The sequence below is a fragment of the Salmo trutta genome, chromosome 15, assembly GCF_901001165.1.
Source record: "Salmo trutta chromosome 15, fSalTru1.1, whole genome shotgun sequence".
Lineage (NCBI taxonomy): Eukaryota > Metazoa > Chordata > Actinopteri > Salmoniformes > Salmonidae > Salmo > Salmo trutta.
The window spans coordinates 56,586,967-56,609,795 of record NC_042971.1 but is presented as its reverse complement, the minus strand read 5'-3'; the positions used below and the strand labels follow the sequence as shown (position 1 = coordinate 56,609,795).

The 22,829-nt window shown below is 41.9% G+C and overlaps 1 protein-coding gene across 2 annotated transcripts in view; it reads right to left on the bottom strand.

The window, feature by feature from the left end:
• LOC115149417 (SH2 domain-containing protein 3C) overlaps positions 1 to 22,829 on the bottom strand; it is a 111,547-nt gene that overhangs the window by 80,815 nt on the left and 7,903 nt on the right. For both annotated transcript variants that reach the window (XM_029692252.1, XM_029692253.1), the window contains exons 2-3: positions 20,543 to 21,431; positions 1,408 to 1,447 (exon numbers count right to left, since the gene is read on the bottom strand). In XM_029692252.1, coding sequence (XP_029548112.1) covers positions 1,408 to 1,447; positions 20,543 to 21,431 — 929 coding nt within the window. The remainder of the gene's footprint in view (positions 1 to 1,407; positions 1,448 to 20,542; positions 21,432 to 22,829) is intronic.

The following is a 22,829-nucleotide window of genomic DNA, read 5'->3' as shown; positions in this document are numbered from 1 at the left end:
TGGCCTGATCCAGAACCACACCTACCTACTGGCCTGGTCCAGAACCACACCTACCTACTGGCCTGGTCCAGAACCTCACCTACCTACTGGCCTGGTCCAGAACCACACCTACCTACTGGCCTGGTCACGAACCACACCTACCTACTGGCCTGGTCCAGAACCACACCTACCTACTGGCCTGATCCAGAACCACACCTACCTACTGGCCTGGTCCAGAACCTCACCTACCTACTGGCCTGGTCCAGAACCACACCTACCTACTGGCCTGATCCAGAACCACACCTACCTACTGGCCTGATCCAGAATCACACCTACCTACTGGCCTGATCCTGAACCACACCTACCTACTGGCCTGATCCAGAACCACACCTACCTACTGGCCTGATCCAGAATCACACCTACCTACTGGCCTGGTCACGAACCACATCCAACACATTGGCCTGGAACCCAGAAGTGCTGAAGCAGCGCTGTTAACTTTGGATTCAATTTCCTTAATGGCAGAATTAATTAGGCTAAACGCTGAGAGAGACTGCTGAAATGGGCCTAATTGCAGAAGCACAGGGGTATAATCACCAAGAATTACATTTCAAAGACCACATTACAATGATGGTCCAATATAACTAAAGTGTTTTTTTAAAGAAAATACCCTCCAGTATAAGTGATCCAGTTCTAAAATGAATTCTGCACAGTCAATTATTATGATTAGAGAAGCCACATTAACAACTTAAACGTAGAGACTTATTTCAATCTACATTCAACACAAAACAAGAGAGTATTTGGAGAGTTTGAAGTGTGTATTCCACAAACACCATCCAACCCATTGAGCCTTAGCAGAGAGGCGAGCAGAGCGGTGAAAGCACTGAGTCTAAAATTACAAACACAGTCCCTGGAGTCAAGAGCTTAAATACAGCTCCCCTTAAAGCTCACTACAAAGCCAAAGCAGATCAACACACGGGTCCCCTATAAGCACACTAGAAATATCAACACATTCAACTCACACTGATACTAAATGGTAGGGCTAGGACGGTACCGGTATCGCAACATGTTTTCCATGGCAGAAACGAAAACACGAAGCAAACCAAAGAGTCCTCTAAAAACCTGCTGTATGTAAAATATTGTGTGCTATATTATATATATTATATACTATATATTATATATATACTGTAGCTTGGAAAATAAAGACATGTGACTCTGGATGACAACATTATGGATGTTAGTTTCCAACATCAGGGCTGTTTTCCTAAAGAAGATATATCCGCTTTGTGTTTCCTTTTCTTTCCGCTCTTACTAACTGGTGACCACTGCTTAGACGGGTTTTCTGGGCCTTCTGAGTAGGGCCACTGACACTAGCAGAACCAGCATAGACAGATAGACAGACAGGAGGGAGAAGAAAAAAACATGTCTTACCTTGACATATTCACCCTGGCTGTCTGCTGGGTCCATGTGGCTGTTTTGAAGAGGACAGAGAGAGTTGTATCAATATATTATTAGTCCAATGTGTGCAGAATGTAGACTGATAACCCTATACTGTGCTATATACAATAAGCATATTCCCCATGGAAGTGCTACAGGGTGTTTAACATGCTTTACATCAGGGGATAAGAGATCACATATCAGGCTTCATCGTGTAGGAGGGGTATGAGCCCTCAATTCTCAAGGGCTCCATAACATTACCACATAACTCACACTTTGCATAGAGAGAGACCAAATGTCAAGGCCCCACGGTGGAGCTGGGAGGAGACATATGTTATAGGCCCCACGACGCAGCTGTAGCCCCCACAGTGCAGCTAGATCATATAACCCTGCCAATCAGAGAGGGTAATTACATGCCCACTGAGGACAGAGTTCCAAAACCCTGTTATTTCTCACAGTCCACACGCATGCATGCACACATACACACGCTCACACATACATACACACAGCCAAACACTCACGGACATGCATACGCTCAAACACACACACACACACACACACACACACACACACAGACACAGACACACACACACACACACACACACACACACACACACACACACACACACACACACACACACACACACACACACACACACACACACACACACACACACACACACACACACACACAGTTTAAATGTCCTGGTTCCCACAGCGGAGTTGTATGCCCAGTCAGTCATATTACATTACATTGCAAAGGCCCTATGGCGGAGCTACATTGCACATGTTCACGATGAAACAAGATCAAAGAGTCCCATGACAGAGCAGAGCAGGGCAGGGCTGGGAATCTGATAGGCCCTGTGGTGGAGGCATGGATCTTGACTGGGAATTTTATATAGGCCCCACGGTGGAGCTTGACTACATTCCACATCATAGGCAAAAAGATAGATTTAGAATTAGATAAACTTGGATTTTTCCGCATGGACATATACAGGATACTACCCACCACAACATAACCTTCACTCCAAATAAAAACTCAAAACCTACAACCTGATTTTGGACAAAATGACATGCTACTGCTACCAAAGATTGTTATTTCCAAGGTCTACACAGCAAATGCACTGGCAAACCAACGATCAGCAAAAGAAGCACAAGAACCCTGAAAACACCATGCGACCTGGATCTGAGTGAGTAATGTTCAGTCTGAAGCTACTTTTAAAGCCAAGAAGAAAAATCAAGTACAATAATATATTTTACTTTATAAAGACTGAATGCTAAGTTAAGGCTACCAAGCTTGCTAGGACAGAACAGATCCGTCTGCCACTTCAATTAGCACTGAGGTGTGAAGTGAGAGATGTCAAAGCCCTTGAGCCCAACTATGACAGGAGAGTTTCACAGCCTCCCCCACCCAAATGCAGAGGCCTTTGAAGCCCCCTCCCTCTGTGCAGAGGTCATTACAATACAGTAGCCACTGGATTCATCTCTATTTTGAACTGATAAGCAGCCAGGACACTTCAAATGTAAATTACCTCAATAAGAAACAATATTTTTGAATATTTATCACATCAGAAGATATCCTCCTCGCAATCTCCTAAATACAACAGCCACAGGACAACTTTGTTTGGACGTCGTAAAGGACCATTCGCCGAAACTGAAGAGATATAGCTAGCTAACAACTTCCTTTTCCACATGGAAAAAAATGGTGGACAGAGACTTGCTAGCTACGTTAGCTGGGATTTTCTACAATGAATCTGCCCAAAGAAATAAAAGCTTCTGCCAAGTGGGTGTGACACCTACTCCTGTTATCTGCTGCACTGCTGCTTGGATTCCACCTGGCGATCTGTTCACAGTCTGCCCTGTCTCCCCCTGTCTGGTACAGTTACAGTGGTGTAAAGTACTTAAGTAAAAATACTTGAAAGTACTACTTAAGTAGTAGTTTTTTGTGTATCTTTACTTTACTATTTATATTTTTGACAAATTTTACTTTTACTTCACTACATTCCTAAAGACAATTATGTACTTTTTACTTCATACATTTTCCCTGACACCCAAAAGTACAAGTTACATTTTGAATGCTTAGCAGGACAGGAAAATTGCCTAATTCACACATTTATAAAGAGAACATCCCTGGTCATCCCTACTGCCCCCTGGGAGATATGTATACGGTCTATAGCTAAGAAAGTAATACTAAGTGTATGTTGTGTAGTAAGCTGTTAGTGGCCCATGTGCCTCACCCTAATAATTTGGTCCCTTTCACCCTCAAAACTTAGCCTACTGTTCTGGCACATATGGCCTATAGCCTGTTTTAGAGAAATGTAATCATAGAATATTGTAAGAGCTTTCATTGTCTGCTTGTATGCCTCCTTTATTTATCCTACGGTTCTGACTTGGTATACAGGGAGAATACTGTATGAACAGCCTATATTATTATTTTTATTATTTTAACCATCACGGCCGGATGTGATACAGCCTGGATTATGAATTCTGTCGCTGTACATTTCAAGTGCTAAACAAATAGTGATACTGACTATGTTCGTCCTAGCTCGCTCATTCATGTCTTAATCGAAATTACGGATTGCCTCTTATCAACTCGTCGTACATCTCAATTGTCAGTAGAAATCCCATTTGTTTAAGCAAATCAGCCAAACCAGCTCTGTTTTTTGAAAGGCAGTAAATGAGGCTGAATGAACTGTTTCGCTGCCTGACAAGGCTCCGCTGGTATTCAGGTGTAGCAGTGGTAACGATTTACTACATGGTGCTGAAAGAAAGCTCTGTTGTTGGGACAGCTTTATGTAGGCCCTAACAGTTTGTGGGCACTGTTTGCCACTGTTATAGTACAATTAATGTATTGTTTAGTGTTGTGTAGTGGCTTTGCTGGCATGCATGCACATTTTTGTTGTTGTTGAGTTTGCCCCACCAAGATTTACATGCTAAAATCGCCACTGCATACCAGACAGACACTAAGAAAGACACAGTCCCAGCTGGGGTTCCAGCTATGGTTCAGTGGTCATCAGTCACTCTTACTATCTCATAAAGTCTCCTACTATAGCCTAGGGTGGTCTAGTGGTCTAAGCCACTGCCTACTGTGAACACAGTGCAATAGGATGGGTTCACATCTGGCCCGCTGCTATCTCTTCTATCTTTCACTTCTAACTCTCTATCTAAAACTAAATGTAGAAAAACGAATAGTCTCCTACTGCTGTGGTAGATAAGTTGGTTGATCACGCACAGCCAATAAAATTAGGCCACCGTTTACCATGGTTAAGATCAGTTGTGTAAAATACTCAAATAAAAATACTTCATAGTACTACTTAAGTCGTTTTATTTGTGTATCTTTCCTTACTTTACTATTTATATTTTGGACAACTTATATTTTTACTTCACTACATTTCTAAAGAAAATCATGTACTTTTAACTCCACACATTTACCATAACACCCAAAAGTACTCATTACATTTTGAATGCTTAGCAGGACAGGAAAATGGTCCAATTCACACACTTATCAAGAGAACATCCCAGGTCATTCCTACTTTCTCTGATCTCACTAAACAGACATGCTGTCACACCCTGATCTGTTTCACCTGTCGTTGTGCTCGTCTCCACCCCCCACCAGGTGTCTCCCATCTCCCCTCATTGTCCCCTGTGTATTTAAACCTGTGTTTTCTGTCTGTTGACAGTTTGTTTTGTTTGTCAAACCTACCATTGGGTTTCCCCTTGCACCTGGCTTTTCTAAAGTTCCTGTTTTGACCTGCCTGCCCTGAGCCTGCCTGCCCTGAGCCTGCCTGCCCTGAGCCTGCCTGCCGGCCTGTACTTTGTCCCACCACACTGGATTATTGACCTCTGCCTGCCCTGACCCTGAGACTGCCTGATGTTCTGTATCTTATGGACTCTGATCTGGATTATTGACCTCTGCCTGCTCTGAGACTGCCTGCTGTTCTGTACCTTATGGACTGAGCTAGATTATTGACCTCTGCCTGCTCTGAGACTGCCTGCTGTTCTGTACCTTATGGACTGAGCTAGATTATTGACCTCTGCCTGCTCTGAGACTGCCTGCTGTTCTGTACCTTATGGACTGAGCTAGATTATTGACCTCTGCCTGCTCTGAGACTGCCTGCTGTTCTGTACCTTATGGACTGAGCTAGATTATTGACCTCTGCCTGCTCTGAGACTGCCTGCTGTTCTGTACCTTATGGACTCTGATCTGGATTATTGACCTCTGCCTGCCCTTTGACCTATCGTCTTGCCTGCCCCCTGTACTAGTATTAAACTTCGGTTACTTTGACAATGTCTGGGTCTTTCCTAAAACGTGATACATGCTTCATTTTTAAATGATGTTGGAATGTGCCCATGACTATTGGTAAATTCAAAGAAAATGGTGCTGTCTGGTTTGCTTAATATAAGGAATTTGAAAAGATTTATACTTTACTTTAACTTCTTATACATAAAGTATTTCGTTTTAAATATACTTAACTCAAGTAGTATTTTACTGGGTTGCTTTCACGCTTACGTGAGTAATTTTCTGTTAAGGTATTTTTACTCAAGTATGACAATTATGTACTTTTTCCCCCACTGATTAAGGTATGTAACCATGTGTGTGTATATACCCATGCCTCTCTTCCCCTTCCTGTTTACACATTTACATACTTCCACATAAAGAATCCTGTTAATTGTTTACCTTGTTTAAACATCTGTTTCTCATAGTCAACAGACTATAGTACAACCCCCTACCAAGACAATATAGAACATACATTCCTTCCTGATGTTTTAAACAAATTGCTCCTTAGCAAAGAGCAATTTCTCAAGCAACAATTTAGCTAGGACTGTCTGGGAAGGGAAAACGGAAAACTAGCTGTTAGTGGCAGAGGTTTGGAACTCTTTCTTATTGGTCTAAACTAATTTACCGCCTGGTGATGTCATCAGGCAGACCAAAACTCCATTCCACCAAAACATGTGAAATGTCATTATTTTCTCAATTTCACAGAATTATTCCAACCTCATGCGGAAATATATATAAAGCACAGGAAAATGTTTTTGACTGCACTGGTGCACTGCACTGTTTTGACTGCACTGTTACTTCCTGAATTGACTAAATTGAAATAGAATTGATCCCAACACTGGTGGGAACATTATTTTACCTGGCGGTCTAGGAGAACGATTGGTTTAGATCATTAGTCTCGTGTTGTCCAGCCTCCTATAAATAACTGAATCTTGTCTCCATAGAGAGAGCTTTCTTTGTTAACAAAGTGTGTTCTTGTCCCTTTGGTTTACTTCAGAAAGGGATTTTTAATCATCCTGCCTGGATATAATACTAGGATTAACAGGGGGTACTGGGGAGAGTTATCATCCTGCCTGGATATAATATTAGGATTAACAGGGGGTACTGGGGAGAGTTATCATCCTGCCTGGATATAATACTAGGATTAACAGGGGGTACTGGGGAGAGTTATCATCCCGCCTGGATATAATACTAGGATTAACAGGGGGTACTGGGGAGAGTTATCATCCCGCCTGGATATAATACTAGGATTAACAGGGGGTACTGGGGAGAGTTATCATCCCGCCTGGATATAATACTAGGATTAACAGGGGGTACTGGGGAGAGTTATCATCCCGCCTGGATATAATACTAGGATTAACAGGGGGTACTGGGGAGAGTTATCATCCCGCCTGGATATAATACTAGGATTAACAGGGGGTACTGGGGAGAGTTATCATCCCGCCTGGATATAATACTAGGATTAACAGGGGGTACTGGGGAGAGTTATCATCCCGCCTGGATATAATACTAGGATTAACAGGGGGTACTGGGGAGAGTTATCATCCCGCCTGGATATAATACTAGGATTAACAGGGGGTACTGGGGAGAGTTATCATCCCGCCTGGATATAATACTAGGATTAACAGGGGGTACTGGGGAGAGTTATCATCCCGCCTGGATATAATACTAGGATTAACAGGGGGTACTGGGGAGAGTTATCATCCCGCCTGGATATAATACTAGGATTAACAGGGGGTACTGGGGAGAGTTATCATCCCGCCTGGATATAATACTAGGATTAACAGGGGGTACTGGGGAGAGTTATCATCCCGCCTGGATATAATACTAGGATTAACAGGGGGTACTGGGGAGAGAAGGCTTGTTGGAGACAACTGGCACACTAACAGACCAGTACAGTCATGCACCCACGTGCACACCCTCACACGGAAGTCACACACAAACACAGACTGACATACACACACAGTTATACTGGATCCTTAAATCCTACTGTGATAACTGATAAGGCAAATTCACAGTGGATTTAGTAGAGGAAAAAGTGGAGATATGCGAGAGACAGAGACAGAGCGATAGAGAGACAGAGACAGAAACAGATAGAGAGAGAGAGAGAGAGAGACAGAAACAGAGACAGAGAGAAACAGAGACTCAGAGAGAGACAGAGACAGAGAGTGAGAGAGACAGAGACAGACAGAGGGAGAGAGACAGAGACAGACAGAGACAGAGCGAGAGACAGAGACAGAGCGAGAGACAGAGCGAGACAGAGAGACAGAGACCGAGCGAGAGAGAGAGAGACAGAGACAGAGCGAGAGACAGAGAGAGTGACAGAGACAGAGCGAGACAGAGACAGACAGACAGAGACAGGGACAGAGAGAGACAGAGAAAGAGACAGAGACAGAGACAGAGTGAGACAGACAGACAGAGACAGAGACAGGGACAGAGAGAGACAGAGACAGAGACAGAGCGAGACAGAGACAGAGACAGACAAACAGAGACAGGGACAGAGAGAGTCAGACAGAGAGAGACAGACAGACAGAGTGAGAGACAGAGAGAGAGAGAGAGAGACAGAGCGAGACAGACAGAGACAGGGACAGAGAGAGACAGACAGAGAGAGCGTGAGACAGAGCGAGAGACAGAGAGAGAGAGACAGAGCGAGAGACAGAGACAGAGAGAGAGAACGAGAGTAAAGAGTAAAGAGCATTAGTGTGATCTCTTTGAAGTGTCCATACAGAACATGGTGCTGTAGACTAAATCCCTTCCCACGGTCACAGAGCTGAACTAATGGTCCCACACACACAAACAGACACAGGTCTACACAGACACACCAACCCTGTGTAACACAATCCATGTGCTAAATCACAGCTCGATCATGCCTCAGAAATGGAAGTAGAGCAGACGGTAGCCTGGGAATGGACAAGTTCCAGACCACTCACAGCTCCACAGACACAGCAGGACTAGGCAGCCAATATGGGGCGATAGATCTGCACTATAGTCTAGATAGAATTTATGTGAATTGCCGGTGATACACTCGTGTCCCCTGTGGACCGGCTCGTACATAAAGCACCCTCCATTCAGGCTGCATAGGCGTAACTTTCTTTCTTAACTAGCTTTAATGGCGGGCCGTCTGAAAAAAAAACCTGGAAAAATATGCGTACCATCTTAATAGAAGACAATTTGTTGTGTTTTTGAACGTGGTGTGCAACATCCTAAGTTGTCCGAAAATCCCAAAATGGTGGTGGATTTTTTTATTTATTAGGACAGATCACATATTTAAACATTTTAAAAATGTACAGCCCACCATTAAAGCTAGTCAGTTAAGAACAAATTATTATTTTCAATGACAGCCTAGGAACAGTGGGTTAACTGCCTTGTTCAGGGGCAGAACAACAGATTTGTACCTTGTCAGCTCAGGGATTTGAACTTGCTACCTTTCGGTTACTAGGCCAACGCTCTAACCACTAGGCTACCTGCCGCCCCTTATATATATATATATATATATTATTTCAGATAACACCAGTATACATACAGGAAGTATATAAACAGACAAAGACAACATATATGCTAGGGGGTACAACAAATTACAGATTATACAGAGACCTTAACTGACACACACATATTGATTGTTTTAACAGCTTTCTTATTGGAAGAATGTAGACTGGTCTTAATGTACTGCTTGAAGTCCTTATAGAAAACAAGGAACACTGGGATTTTATTGGTTAATTGACATTTATGAATCAGACATTTTTCCATTAGCACAATTCCATTTAAGAGGTACGATTGCTTTACTTGATCCTTATTATAATTAAGGAAACCGAGCTACACATTCTCCCATAAACAACAAAAATCAGCAAGAATATTATGAAAAAAATAGAAATATCTTGCCATAATCCCTTTACATGTAGATGGTGCCAAAATGAATGCAAACTGTTTCTGGATGCTCAACACAAAAAGTCCAGTTAATGTTGATTTGAATGATTTGCTACTGTAGGTAATATATCTGAATAATTCTGAAAGAGACCTCTTTCACCTTGTTAACAAGCAGGTATTAGTGTGGTAATAACCAAACCCTTTTCCAACAGATATTATTGACAAATGTATTCCAGTAAGTTGTGTTATAAGGAATAGAACATAAAGAAAGTATAGACCTATTGTTCTGGGGGAGGAAGGAGAAACACATTTTTCCTAATGGCCACAACCCCATGTTTCCTCTCTCTCTCATACAGTGTCAATGACAGATAAAAATGCACGAACACATTCATGCGCACATACACACACATGCACGCACACATACACACAGACAGACACAAAGACACACACACACAACAACCTGTGTGAAGCTACAGTAGCCACAATAAGGATTAGCCACAATAGTGTAATATTCTCTGTATTTCAAGAAGCAATAGAAAACAGATTACACACATATGCAGCCTTTATCTTGCTGGAAACGAACCTCCCAGAAAATACACCAGATGCTTCCATGCTCTGGTCACGAACTCTCATTGCTAAAAGGGTCATTTTATTGCATGACACTTTTAGACAGAGACAGAGAGAGACAGAGACAAAGACTGTTAATGAACACTGTCAAATTTGAGAAAACTATTGCAAATGTAAATGGAGTGTTAAAGGCCAAGTTTGCTTTCTTGGAATGAATGAAAACCGGGGTAAATATATGTTATTTATAATATGTGATTAATACTAATCATGTGTACTGATACCAAATGATTGATACAAAATCATTACACCGATCAATAAAATGTAATATTATACAAATAATGTATATAACGAGAAACTGCTGGCAATTGTATCATGACTCCTACTTGATAATATGAATGAGCTATTTATGTATTGTTCTTTACATTTCGTTACAGCCCTGCCATGTACGGTATGGAACGTTGTTATTTGGATGTTTTGTTTGGATGAAACTGTGATATGCAAAGAAAGAAAAGTATAGAGATGTGCCATCGAGTGAAAATTGGATAACAGAGAACAAATTTGTGTCATGAATTTACATGTTGTTTTTGGTTAGTGTGATATGTTGTATGTGTTGTAAAAAATATATATATAATAATAATAATAATTATAATATAAACAATTGTTGAATTCGCAGTTCGCCTTCAAAAATAAACGTCCACAACTGGAACTTATCCAACCGGAAACTAATAAATAATGTCACATTTGGACTAGATAATGGTCATCAGGTTTGGAATGTTGTTATATAACTTAAATAAATACAATAAGTAATTCATTTGACAATAAACTCATTTCTAATCCCACTGTGGATTTATTAGACTGCATAATTGCGTTGGGGGCATACATAATTATGCACATGTACAGCCTTATCTATGAAGAGTGACACGCACAGATTACAATTCCAAAGAGTTTACACAAATATGAACGTCTTCGCTCTGAAACTACTGTGAAATGAGCCACATTAGCTCACCAGTAGAACAAAACAAAAAGACACTTAATGGACACGGGTTGATTCTAACAATAAGGGGGCTCTCTGTGTCTATCCTAATGACAAAATAATGTATTCAACAGCCTTGCATTTAAATCACATACAATGAGGCGATGTCATAGACTTCTAAAAAAAAATCAAGAGTTGTTCTCACCCAACCATGGTTCACGAAGAGTTCAGCTGTACACAAATCAATTCCTCCACTTTCTCTTCCTCTTTTCCCCGGGAACTTTCTGCGAGTGATCGGGTTTGAATAGTGAACAGTAGATGCTCGAGACGACAGCAGCACCCATTTACGGGCGCGGCTTTACCAGAGAGGTAGAGAGGCCCAACTCAGCAGAAAATCTGTCTCCCTCCAGCAGGGGGCGCTTTTTCGTTGTGTTGCACACCAAGCAAGGAGTTTTTATATGGAGTTCAATGAGAGTGTCGAATTTGGTCAACAAAAAAATGAATTTCTTATTTGCTACGTGAGGTTTATTTGATGTAATATATGTTGTGTAATGCTTAAGTTGTTACTGGTATACTGATATAAGTAGGATACGTGACATCCCGGCAACTTTGAGAAAGAAAGTTATATCAGAGTTGTCCAGAGATGGCTATGCATATTCATGATGAGGCTAGTAGCATAGCATCTCTCTCCATTGAATACAGGCGGTTGACGTCAACAACCCTGATCGAATATTCAAAAAAGGATCACCATTTTTTATTTAACCTTTATTTAACTAGGCAAGAAGTTAAGAACAAATTCTTATTTACAATGACAGCCTATGCCAGCCAAACCCAGCCAACACTGGGCCAATTGTGCACTGCCCTATGGGACTGCCAATCACAGCCAGTTGTGATACAGCCTGGATTCGAACCAGGGTGTCTGTAGTGACACCTCTAACACTGAGATGCAGTGCCTTAGACCGCTGCACCACTCGGGAGCCCAAAAATGAGATGTATCCCCCAATCCAAAGAAAGGATAGGCGGGAGCTAGACAGCACGCCGTGTCGCTTTGTGGACACCAACTCCCATTGTCTGGATGGAGAGACATGTTGTAGATGGTCAGTATATCCATCATCTTTGGCTATATGGACACGCCTGGTGTCCAAATTGATGATTTATGTCGCGCAGTTGAGAGTCGAGTGGAGACGAATGGATTCCGATGCGTAAACGAACCAATGATATTCCCTTGAATGGATTTGGGTGAGTAAATGAACCAATGATATCGCTGTATTTAGTGAAGACGGAAGTTCAGAACTATAGACTTGGAATTGAAGCTGGCACCTCATCGCTGGGAGACATGGGTCCTGGATAACGAGAAGTTGTAACAATAGAAGAGAAGCATGGAGAGGCCAGGGATAGAAGAGAAGCATGGAGAGGCCAGAGATAGAAGAGAAGCATGGAGAGGCCAGGGATAGAAGAGAAGCATGGAGAGGCCAGAGGTAGAAGAGAAGCATGGAGAGGCCAGAGATAGAAGAGAAGCATGGAGAGGCCAGAGATAGAAGAGAAGCATGGAGAGGCCAGAGATAGAAGAGAAGCATGGAGAGGCCAGAGATAGAAGAGAAGCATGGACAGGCCAGAGATAGAAGAGAAGCATGGACAGGCCAGAGATAGAAGAGAAGCATGGACAGGCCAGAGATAGAAGAGAAGCATGGACAGGCCAGAGATAGAAGAGAAGCATGGACAGGCCAGAGATAGAAGAGAAGCATGGACAGGCCAGAGATAGAAGAGAAGCATGGACAGGCCAGAGATAGAAGAGAAGCATGGACAGGCCAGAGATAGAAGAGAAGCATGGACAGGCCAGAGATAGAAGAGAAGCATGGACAGCCCAGAGATAGAAGAGAAGCATGGAGAGGCCAGAGGTAGAAGAGAAGCATGGAGAGGCCAGAGATAGAAGAGAAGCATGGAGAGGCCAGAGATAGAAGAGAAGCATGGAGAGGCCAGAGATAGAAGAGAAGCATGGAGAGGCCAGAGATAGAAGAGAAGCATGGAGAGGCCAGAGATAGAAGAGAAGCATGGAGAGGCCAGAGACAGAAGAGAACCATGGGCAGGCCAGAGATAGAAGAGAAGCATGGACAGGCCAGAGATAACCAGACTTGTAAATTGGGCTAAGGAACAGAAGTTCCGTTTTGGAGAAAGGCCATCAGTGAAAGCTCTGCAAGCAATACAGTGGATGAAGGCAGGGCATGAGCGTGGTGAACGGATAGACGCTCTTATAGACAGTTAGGAAGAAGGAGAAGAGCCAAGTACAAACCATATCCTGCTGTCTCTGATGGCTCAGAAATTTAACCTGGCGAGAGTGAGGATGAATGACCTGTGGTGGCAGGTGTGGTGAAGACCTCCGAGTCCGAGCTTCACCCCGATGGTCATGCAAAGGAGGATTCGGGCCCAGTGGGAGTGATATTTGGAGAAAGTGGATCCATGTCTTTTGGCTGATCCATATGTAGTCTCAGGCTGGGTGGAACATAAGTTGGGTACTGTTCAAATCGGAGAAGGTAGCTCCAAGTGGACTTCTGATGCTTTTATGTCTATTAACCTTTATTTAAACAGGGGAACAAGCTGAGACAGAGTCTCTTTTACAGTTGGGCCCTGTGATACAACAATAAAAACAACACAGCAATTAATAAGAATTTAAAACCAAACAAAATCAAAACATATAAAAAGTGCAAGATGGATATTAAAACGATTAAAATAAATAAACTGCTATAAGAAAAACACACGTTTCAAAAAACAATCACAGTTTATAATAAAAAGTTAATGTAATGTGCATTTAAACTGTCTTACAAGCACCAAAACATGTAACTGGAGCTCTCTCTGCAATTCATTCCATGAGTTTAGAGCATGATATTCAAATGCCGTTGTAACAGATCCCCCCGGTGCTGCTGCTCATTCTGTTCACCAGTTCCGGAGGTCTTCGCTTCTAGGCTTCACTGAACGGGATTCATTATCATCAACCCCGGACTGTCTTGTCTGATTACACACACCTGGTTCCCATTTCCCCTGATTAATATGTTATATATGTGCCCTCTGTTCCCTCTGTCTTTGTCGGTTATTGTTCCCATGTCCGTTGGTGGTGTGAGTACCTATGTGTTGGTGCAGCTGTTATGCTGCGTGTTTTATATATTGTGTATTACGGGCATCGTCCCGTGTCGGTCAACGAGGTTTACCCTCGCTCTTTTGTTTGGGTACAGCCCAGTGTTTTTGTATACGTGTTTGTTTTGGGTGTATTAAAAAAACCTTATTGTGTGTTCCTGCGCCTGTCTCCAAATCCTTTATACCAGCGTGACAGCTGTTTTGCCTAACTCCGAGTCAATCCGGGGAATCTCTAGCGCTAGCGTGTCCTGTGACCGAGTCTGATAAATACTGTTTGACAACTGGATTTTTGAGTTAAGATAATTAGGAAGTTTCTCTAAGACAGCTTTATAAACAAATATCAACCAGTGTCTGGCCCTTCTAAAAGTCAGGGAGTCCCAGCCAACCGAAGTGTACAAAAGGCAATGATGTGTGCAAAAGTTTGCATCAGTAACAAAGCGCAATGCTGCATGATACACTGCATCTTATTTCTTCAGTACTGATGCTGATCCATGCATATACAGTTGAAGTCGGAAGTTTGCATACACCTTAGCCTAATACATTTAAACTCCGTTTTTCACAATTACGGACATTTAATCCTAGTAAAAGTTCCCTGTTTTAGGTCAGTTAGGATCACCACTTTATTTTAAGAATGTGAAATGTCAGAATAATAGTAGAGAGAATGATTTATTTCAGCTTTTATTTCTTTCATCACATTCCCAGTGGGTCAGAAGTTTACATACATTCAATTACTATTTGGTAGCATTGCCTTAAAATTGTTTAACTTGGGTCAAATGTTTCGGGTAGCCTTCCACAAGCTTCCCACAATAAGTTGGGTGAATTTTGTCCCATTCCTCCTGACTGAGCTGGTGTAACTGAGTCAGGTTTGTAGGCCTCCTTGCTCGCACACACTTTTTCAGTTCTGCCCACACATTTTCTATAGCATTGAGGTCAGGGCTTCGTGATGGCCACTCCAATACCTTGACTTTGTTGTCCTTAAGCCATTTTGCCACACCTTTGGAAGTATGCTTGGGGTCATTGTCCATTTGGAAGACCCATTTGCGACCAAGCTTTAACTTCCTGACTGATGTTTTTGATATGTTGCTTCAATATATCCACATAATTTTCCTCCCTCATGATACCATCTATTTTGTGAAGCGCACCAGTCCCTCCTGCAGCAAAGCACCCCCACATGATGCTGCTACCCCCATGTTTCATGGCTGGGATGGAGTTGTTCAGCTTGCAAGCCTCGCCATTTTTCCTCCAAACAAAACGATGGTCATTACGGCCAACAGCTCAATTTTTGTTTCATCAGACCAGAGGATATTTCTCCAAAAAGTACGATATTTGTCCCCATGTGCAGTTGCAAACCGTAGTCTGGCTTTTTTATGGCGGTTTTGGAGCAGTGGCTTCTTCCTTGCTGAGCGGCCTTTCAGGTTATGACGATATAGGACTCGTTTTACTGTGGATATAGATTCTTTTGTTTCCTCCAGCATCTTCACAAGGTCCTTTGCTGTTGTTCTGGGATTGATTTGCTACCTTTCGCACCAAAGTACGCTCATCTCTAGGAGACAGAACGTGTCTCCTTCCTGAGCGGTATGACGGCTGCGTGGTCCCATGGTGTTTATACTTGCGCACTATTGTTTGTACAGATGAACGTGGTACCTTCAGGCGTTTGGAAATTGCTCCCAAGGATGAACCAGACTTGTGGAGGTCTACAATTGTTTTTCTGAGGTCTTGGCTGAGTTCTTGTGATTTCCCATGATGTCAAGCAAAGAGGCACTCAGTTTGAAGGTAGGCCTTGAAATACATCCACAGGTACACCTCCAATTGACTCAAATGTTGTCAATTAGCCTATCAGAAGCTTCTAAAGCCATGACATCATTTTCTGGAATTTTCCAAGCTGTTTAAAGGCACAGTCAACTTAGTGTATGTAAACTTCTGACCCACTGGAATTGTGATAAAATGAATAAAATGTGAAATATCTGTCTGTAAACAATTGTTGGAAGAATGACTTGTGTCATGCACAAAGTATATGTCCTAACCGTCTCGCCGAAACTCTAGTTTGTTAACAAGACATTTGTGGAGTGGTTGAAAAACAAGTTTTAATGACTCCAACGTAACTGTATGTAAACTTCCAACTTCAACTGTATAAAACATCCCCATAATCAAGCACTGACATAAAAGTGGCCTGTACAATTTCCTTTCTGTGCTGTGATGACAGACAAGATTTATTTCTATAAAAAAAGTTTTAAGAGAGAGATTATCATCTAACCAAATTCCAAGGTATTTATAGGTGGGAACATGTTCCAAAAGAGAACCACGCCTTCCCTGTGGCTCAGTTGGTAGAGCATGGTGTTTGCAGCGCCAGCATGGTGTGTGCAACGCCAGCATGGTGTGTGCAACACCAGGGTTGTGGGTTTGCTTCCCACGGGGGGCCAGTACAAAAAAATAAAAATGCATGAAATGAAAATTTAATGTATGTATTCACTATTGTAAGTTGCTCTGGATAAGAGCGTCTGCTAAATGACTAAAATGTAACCGTCATGGTAGCAAGGTTCACATTTCCCAATTGTATGTGTTTCTTCTGTCCAGGTGGAGCAGGGAGGTTCACGTCATGTGACTAGTGACAAGACCTGTGACTTGCTTTGCTCTCCGGAGCAGGGTGCCTTTGAAAGGAGTGATTACTGGGGTGGCGTTAAGTGTTGAGGTGTCTATGACGCAGACCCAGTGGTGAAACTGAAATTGTCTGTCCTTTGGATTTGTTTTAGGATATGTCAGTTATCCAGCGAGAGCTTTTGTGCCGAACCGACTAAGATGTTTCAGATGCCAAGCTTATGGTCAAGTTGCAGCAGTGTGTAGGAGGGAGTTTCAGAGATGTGAGAAGTGTGCAGGAGGGACAAAGGAATTTGTAATATCGGTGAAAAAAACTGTGTTTGTCAATTGTGGGGGTGCCCAATTCTCTGGGGATCAGAAGAGCCTGGTGCTAGAGAGACAGGTTAAGGTTGCCAGGATCAGAGATGAATAGAAAGATGGATTCAGAATTTTGCCTGCTGAAGTTTGGATTTGGGAGAGTGTTCAGAATCATTCCGTTTTTATTGTAGTATTTTTTTTTAGATAAATATAGATGTAAATCAGTTGCTGTACATTTTTGGTGCTTTAGCTATTACCCTGGCCTGATAGCATGATATTGGATACACTACTTCCTCGTGGGGCAATAGTGGGGTGGGAGGGAAGGACGCTATGCTCTGTGCTGTTGTGTTTTGCCGGCTTGCAGCATGCTTAATGTGTCTATGTTAATTAACGGTCAATTACCGTGAGATTTGCTTGACAATCACCGACTGATGAAATTTCATGGCTGCCAGAGCCTTGCATGTACCTCAATTACCTTGATTAACCAGTACCCCTGTAAATTGACTCGGTACTAGTACTCCTTGTATATAGCCTCCTTATTGTTATTTTATTGTGTTACTATTTTATCTTGAGTTTATTTAGCAAATCTTTCTTAATTTTTAAAAAGAACATTTGATTTAATATATAATTAGTATACAAAGGACAGTTGGGGCTAGGGCGGCGCTAGGCTATGGGCAGGGCTAGGGGGTACAATAACACATTACACAAATGCCTTAAGGGATATACTCACATTTATAATTTTAAAACCTGTTGAGGCCAGGGGGCAGTATTGAGAATTTTGGAAAAAAATATGTGCGCATTTTTAACTGCCTCCTACACCAACTCAGAAGCTAGAATATGCATATTATTGTTTAGGTTTGGATAGAAAACACTCTGAATTTTCTAAAACAGTTTGAATGGTGTCTGTAAGTATAACAAAACTCATATTGCAGGCAAAAACCTGTGAAAAATAGATTAAAAAAAATGAGAATTTTGTGACTGTACTATTTAGTGTCATTGTTTTAAAGATACCACAGTGAGAAAGGATTCAGTTCGCAACTCCTACTGCTTCCACTAGATGTCAACGATCTTTAGAAAGTTGTTTGAAGCATCTGTCATGAATACAGACCGAATAAGAATGCTTACAAGTTGACACGTCATCACTTCATTTTTTGCGCCTGCGCATGAATCTGAGAAGAGTGCCTTTGTCATTATCGTTTATTCTAGACACTTGATAGGTTGTGTGAAAATATTACTGATGTTTAACGTTAAAAATGGAACAAAAGATTAGTGCTAAACAACGTTTGACATGTTTAAACAAACGTAAATAGATTATTTACTAGGTTTTCTTTAGTTTTTCGACGTGACTTTACACTGCCCACCTCATTTTGTGGGAGCCTACTGAACGCTAACTATTTGGACATAAATTATGAACTTTGTCAAAAGAAACCACATTTGTTCTGGACCTGGGATCTCTGGCAGCGCCTTCTGATGGAGATAATCAAAGGTAAGGGGATATTTAGAATGTTATTATCGATATTAGATGATGCTAATGCTAACGGTATAGCTTAGCTTAGCTTAGCATATAGCTTATTGTTGTTAGCATAGTACCCAGTTTATGCAAAATGTGATTTCCCAGTAAAGTTATTTTGAGATCTGGCCATTCGGTAGCAATTACGAGATGATAATATATTATTCTTTGAATGACAATATTATAATTTACCAATGTTTTCGAATAGTAATTCCGTGATTTGTAATGCTGGATTCACTGGGTGCATTCGAGCCGAAAAAAATTCTGAATTTCACCGCGACTGTAAATGCTGTTTTTGGATATAAATATGAACTTGATGGAACTAAAAATGCATGTATTGTATAACATAATGTCCTATGAGTGTCATCTGATGCAGATTGTCAAAGGTAAGTGCATAATTCTAGCTAGTTTTCTGTCTGTTGATGCCCTTCTTTGAATTGGCTAAACATTACACGCAGCTATTGTCAATGTACTCTCCTCACATAACCTAACTTTATGCATTCTCCGTAATGCCTCTGAAAATCGGACAGCGTGGTTAGATTTAGGAGATATATCTTTCAAATGGAGGAAAATAGTTGATTATTTGATTTTTTGAAATGATTACTCTTGCAGTTTTGAATTCCCCGCCATGGTCACATGACAATGAATCCCAATACCGGGATAAGATCGGGATAAGATCCTCAACAGGTTTTAACAGCTTTTTTGTTGGTAGAGTATTTAATTGTCTTAAAATATTGTTACATTTATTTTTGTAAAGTAAGAAAACTTTTTGTTAATTTTGCTAATAAGTAGGTACAGTGCATTCGGAAAGTATTCAGACCCCTTGACTTTTTCCAAATTTTGATAAGTTGTAGCCTTTTTCTAAAATTGATTAAATGTTTTTTTTCCCTCATCAATCAACACACAGTACCCCATAATGACAAAGCAAAAACTGTTTTTTAGAAAGAAAAAAAACCTGAAATATAATTTTTACAAAAAAAACGGAAATATCACATTTACATAAGTATTCAGACCCTTTACTCAGTACTTTGTTGAAGCAACTTTGGCAGCGATTACAGCCTTGAGTCTTCTTGGGTATGATGCTACAAGCGTGTAAGAAATGTGATATTTTTAATAACGTTTTATTTGATTTGATACGTGTAAAGAAGTCGAATATGTTGTTCCACATTGGAAAATGTAGCTCTTCAGAGAAAATCATTATACTCCAAGGAACCTAGTTTCACTATGACATATGCCCACAGGTTCCTCGATACTGCCACTCACTGTGACTCTTCTTCATACTAGAAGTGAAATACCCAGACCCAAGACATCTCTGCTGAATGTCCTCGGACAGTCAGACACACTATTTTCTTTTAAAGGCCAGGGAGCTTACTTCTGACATTTTACAGTCTGTGACCTTCATAAAAAACTATCAAAACTGGGTCATCAGTCTGTCTGCGCAGAGGCATCCACACAGAGGCACTGTACTTCATTAGACACAGATCCTCAGGTTGGACTCCTTGAAGAATTGGGCTAAGGTAAATCAAATTAGTCATGCTTTCCCTCCCTCTCACAGCAGCTTTATCTATGAGAAAGTAACCAATCAGGGATACTGATTATGCTAAGCTGCATTACAAACAGTGGAGCAGTTTTATCACATCCACAATGGCAGTTTTATCACATCCACAATGGCAGTTTTATCACATCCACAATGCCAGTTTTATCACATCCACAATGCCAGTTTTATCACATCCACAATGGCAGTTTTATCACATCAACAATGGCAGTTTTATCACATCCACAATGGCAGTTTTATCACATCCACAATGGCAGTTTTATCACATCCACAATGCCAGTTTTATCACAACCACAATGCCAGTTTTATCACATCCACAATGGCAGTTTTGGTTGAAATTCAAGAAATGCTTACTCTCACCTGTTCACAGGCTCACCAGGATGAGTTTCCCTCTGAAGGTCTCTTCCACTAGAACCACAGGAGGCCGTCTCAGGCAGGGAGCTGGAGTTACTGTCTGTCCCTAGGTTATCAGCTCTCTCCCTGGGGAAGCCCTCCTCACAATGCTGGGTGACCTGGGCCCCAGGCAGGGATTTCTTAGGAACCTTAGGGGTTGGAGATGGCTCTTCTGTCTGAATGGTCACCTGGCTCTGTGAGGACATTGAAACTGACTGACCAGGAACAGGAGGAAGATTCCTTCTGGCCCCACCAGTTGATGCTGTATCTGGAGATGGAACACCCTGATCAGTGGTGAATGTGTTTTCTTCAGGGACGTCATCACAGACAAGTGACGAAGTGGTAGAGGAGGTAGCAGACCCCACAGCCTGAGCTGACATTAGCTGACATGCCTGTGGTTTTCCTTCCTCACAGTGGGCCTGTTGGGTCCTTGGCCCAGGACCAGCCTGGCTGGATAGAGGTGAGCGAGGCTGGTCCTGTCTGGAGCCAGGCTGGCTAGATAGAGCTGTGAGAAGGGGAGAGCTACAGACATGGTCCCGTGCTGGCCGCTGGCTCTGACTCCTGCCCAGCAGCCCTGCCCCCTTCTTGGTTCCAGCTTTCACAGAATTCCCACTCTTGTCTCTCTTCCTGAGGAGGAGGCGGGGCAAGGTGCCCATGTGGGTGTAGTTGTCGCTGGAGCGGGCGTAGCTGGAGGTGCGCGGACGAGTCATATCCATGTCGTCAACAGACGTCTCCGCGGCGTCGGAGGAGGATACCACATCCAGAGATCTGCCCCCGTCTGGCTTGGAGGGAGATTTGTCTGACGATGATCCACGACGAAAGGATAGGTTGGAGAGGCTCCCAAGCCACTTGAAACCTGTTGAGGGAGGGGGAGAGACAGACAGACAATGTGTCATACATTTACAGTAATACCCTGGTATGCTCTTAGTAATATGTCTGTTCTCTTTTGTATAGTCTGTTTTGTTTCATTTTGTCACATCAACTGTTCTAAGTGTTTTAGAATGTTTGGAATGTAATGTTTTGACCCCCTGGGCTGGGTTGTTGGATTGCAGGAGGTGAATGCCTGGTTCTTTTTTTATAGAACTCCAGCTGTTCAAAGTTAACAATATAACATGGTCAGATTCAGAGTTGGTGTAAGATCCAGAACAGCCCCTCAGAGGAACAATATATAAACACTGGGCAGGAATGGAAACAACTTGTCTGAGCGGTAAGAGCTTACTTTTTTTTACAGTTTTTTTTACAGATATTTCCGCACTATGAGGTCGAAATAACTAACAATCTGAAATGGCAAATGTCCTTTTAGTGTAAGAGGAAAAAATTTGTGGGTTTTCAGCCTGTTCAGGTGGGATGAAGTTTTTGGCCCACATCATGACATCACAATCTGATATGATTATTCTGACCAATGAACAGTCATGTTTTATTTACATATGTATCCTCCTACTTTGAAGGGGTAAGCAGGGTAGGCTCTAGAGTCTACGATCCTATCCGCCATTCAGGGCTGTATATGTAAATATACTTACATCTTTATCAACACGCCCACATGATCAGACTGAGCATTACAATGGCAAAAGGAGGCTCATGGAGGGAAATTATAAAACATATTTTCATGAAGTAAACATACACAGTGATTTATTAAACATACAGTGATGATTTAAAAATACAATTTTAAAAACTGCATGGGGGCTTTAAAATTCAATTCTTGAATATTGAGGATGATAATGTTTTAAGATAGAAGACCTATTTAGTTTGTAGGGAGCAGCAACAGTTGAGACTGAGTCAGCACTGATGATGATTGTGCATTGGTGGTGAGGAATGTATGCCAAGTAAATTGCTTTCATAAAGTATTCACACCCCTTGCCTTTTTCCACATTTCATTGTGTTACAGCCTGCATTTAAAATTGATGACATTCTTTTTTTGACTGGCCTACACACAATAGCCCATAAAATGTCAAAGTGGAATCATGTTCATTTTTGGGGGATTCAACCCCTTTGTTATGGCAAGCCTAAGTAAGTTAATGAGTAAGATTTGCATAACAAGTCACATAATAAGTTGCACGGACTCACTCTGTGTGCAATAATAGTGTTTAACATGATTTTTGAATGCCTACCCCATCTCTGTACCCAACACATACAAACAGCGTCAATACAGGGCTAAGATTGAGTCGTCCTGCGTGCAAACCATTACAGACTACAAAGGGAAGCACAGCCGAGAGCTGCCCAATGACACGAGACCACCGGACGAGCTAAACTACTT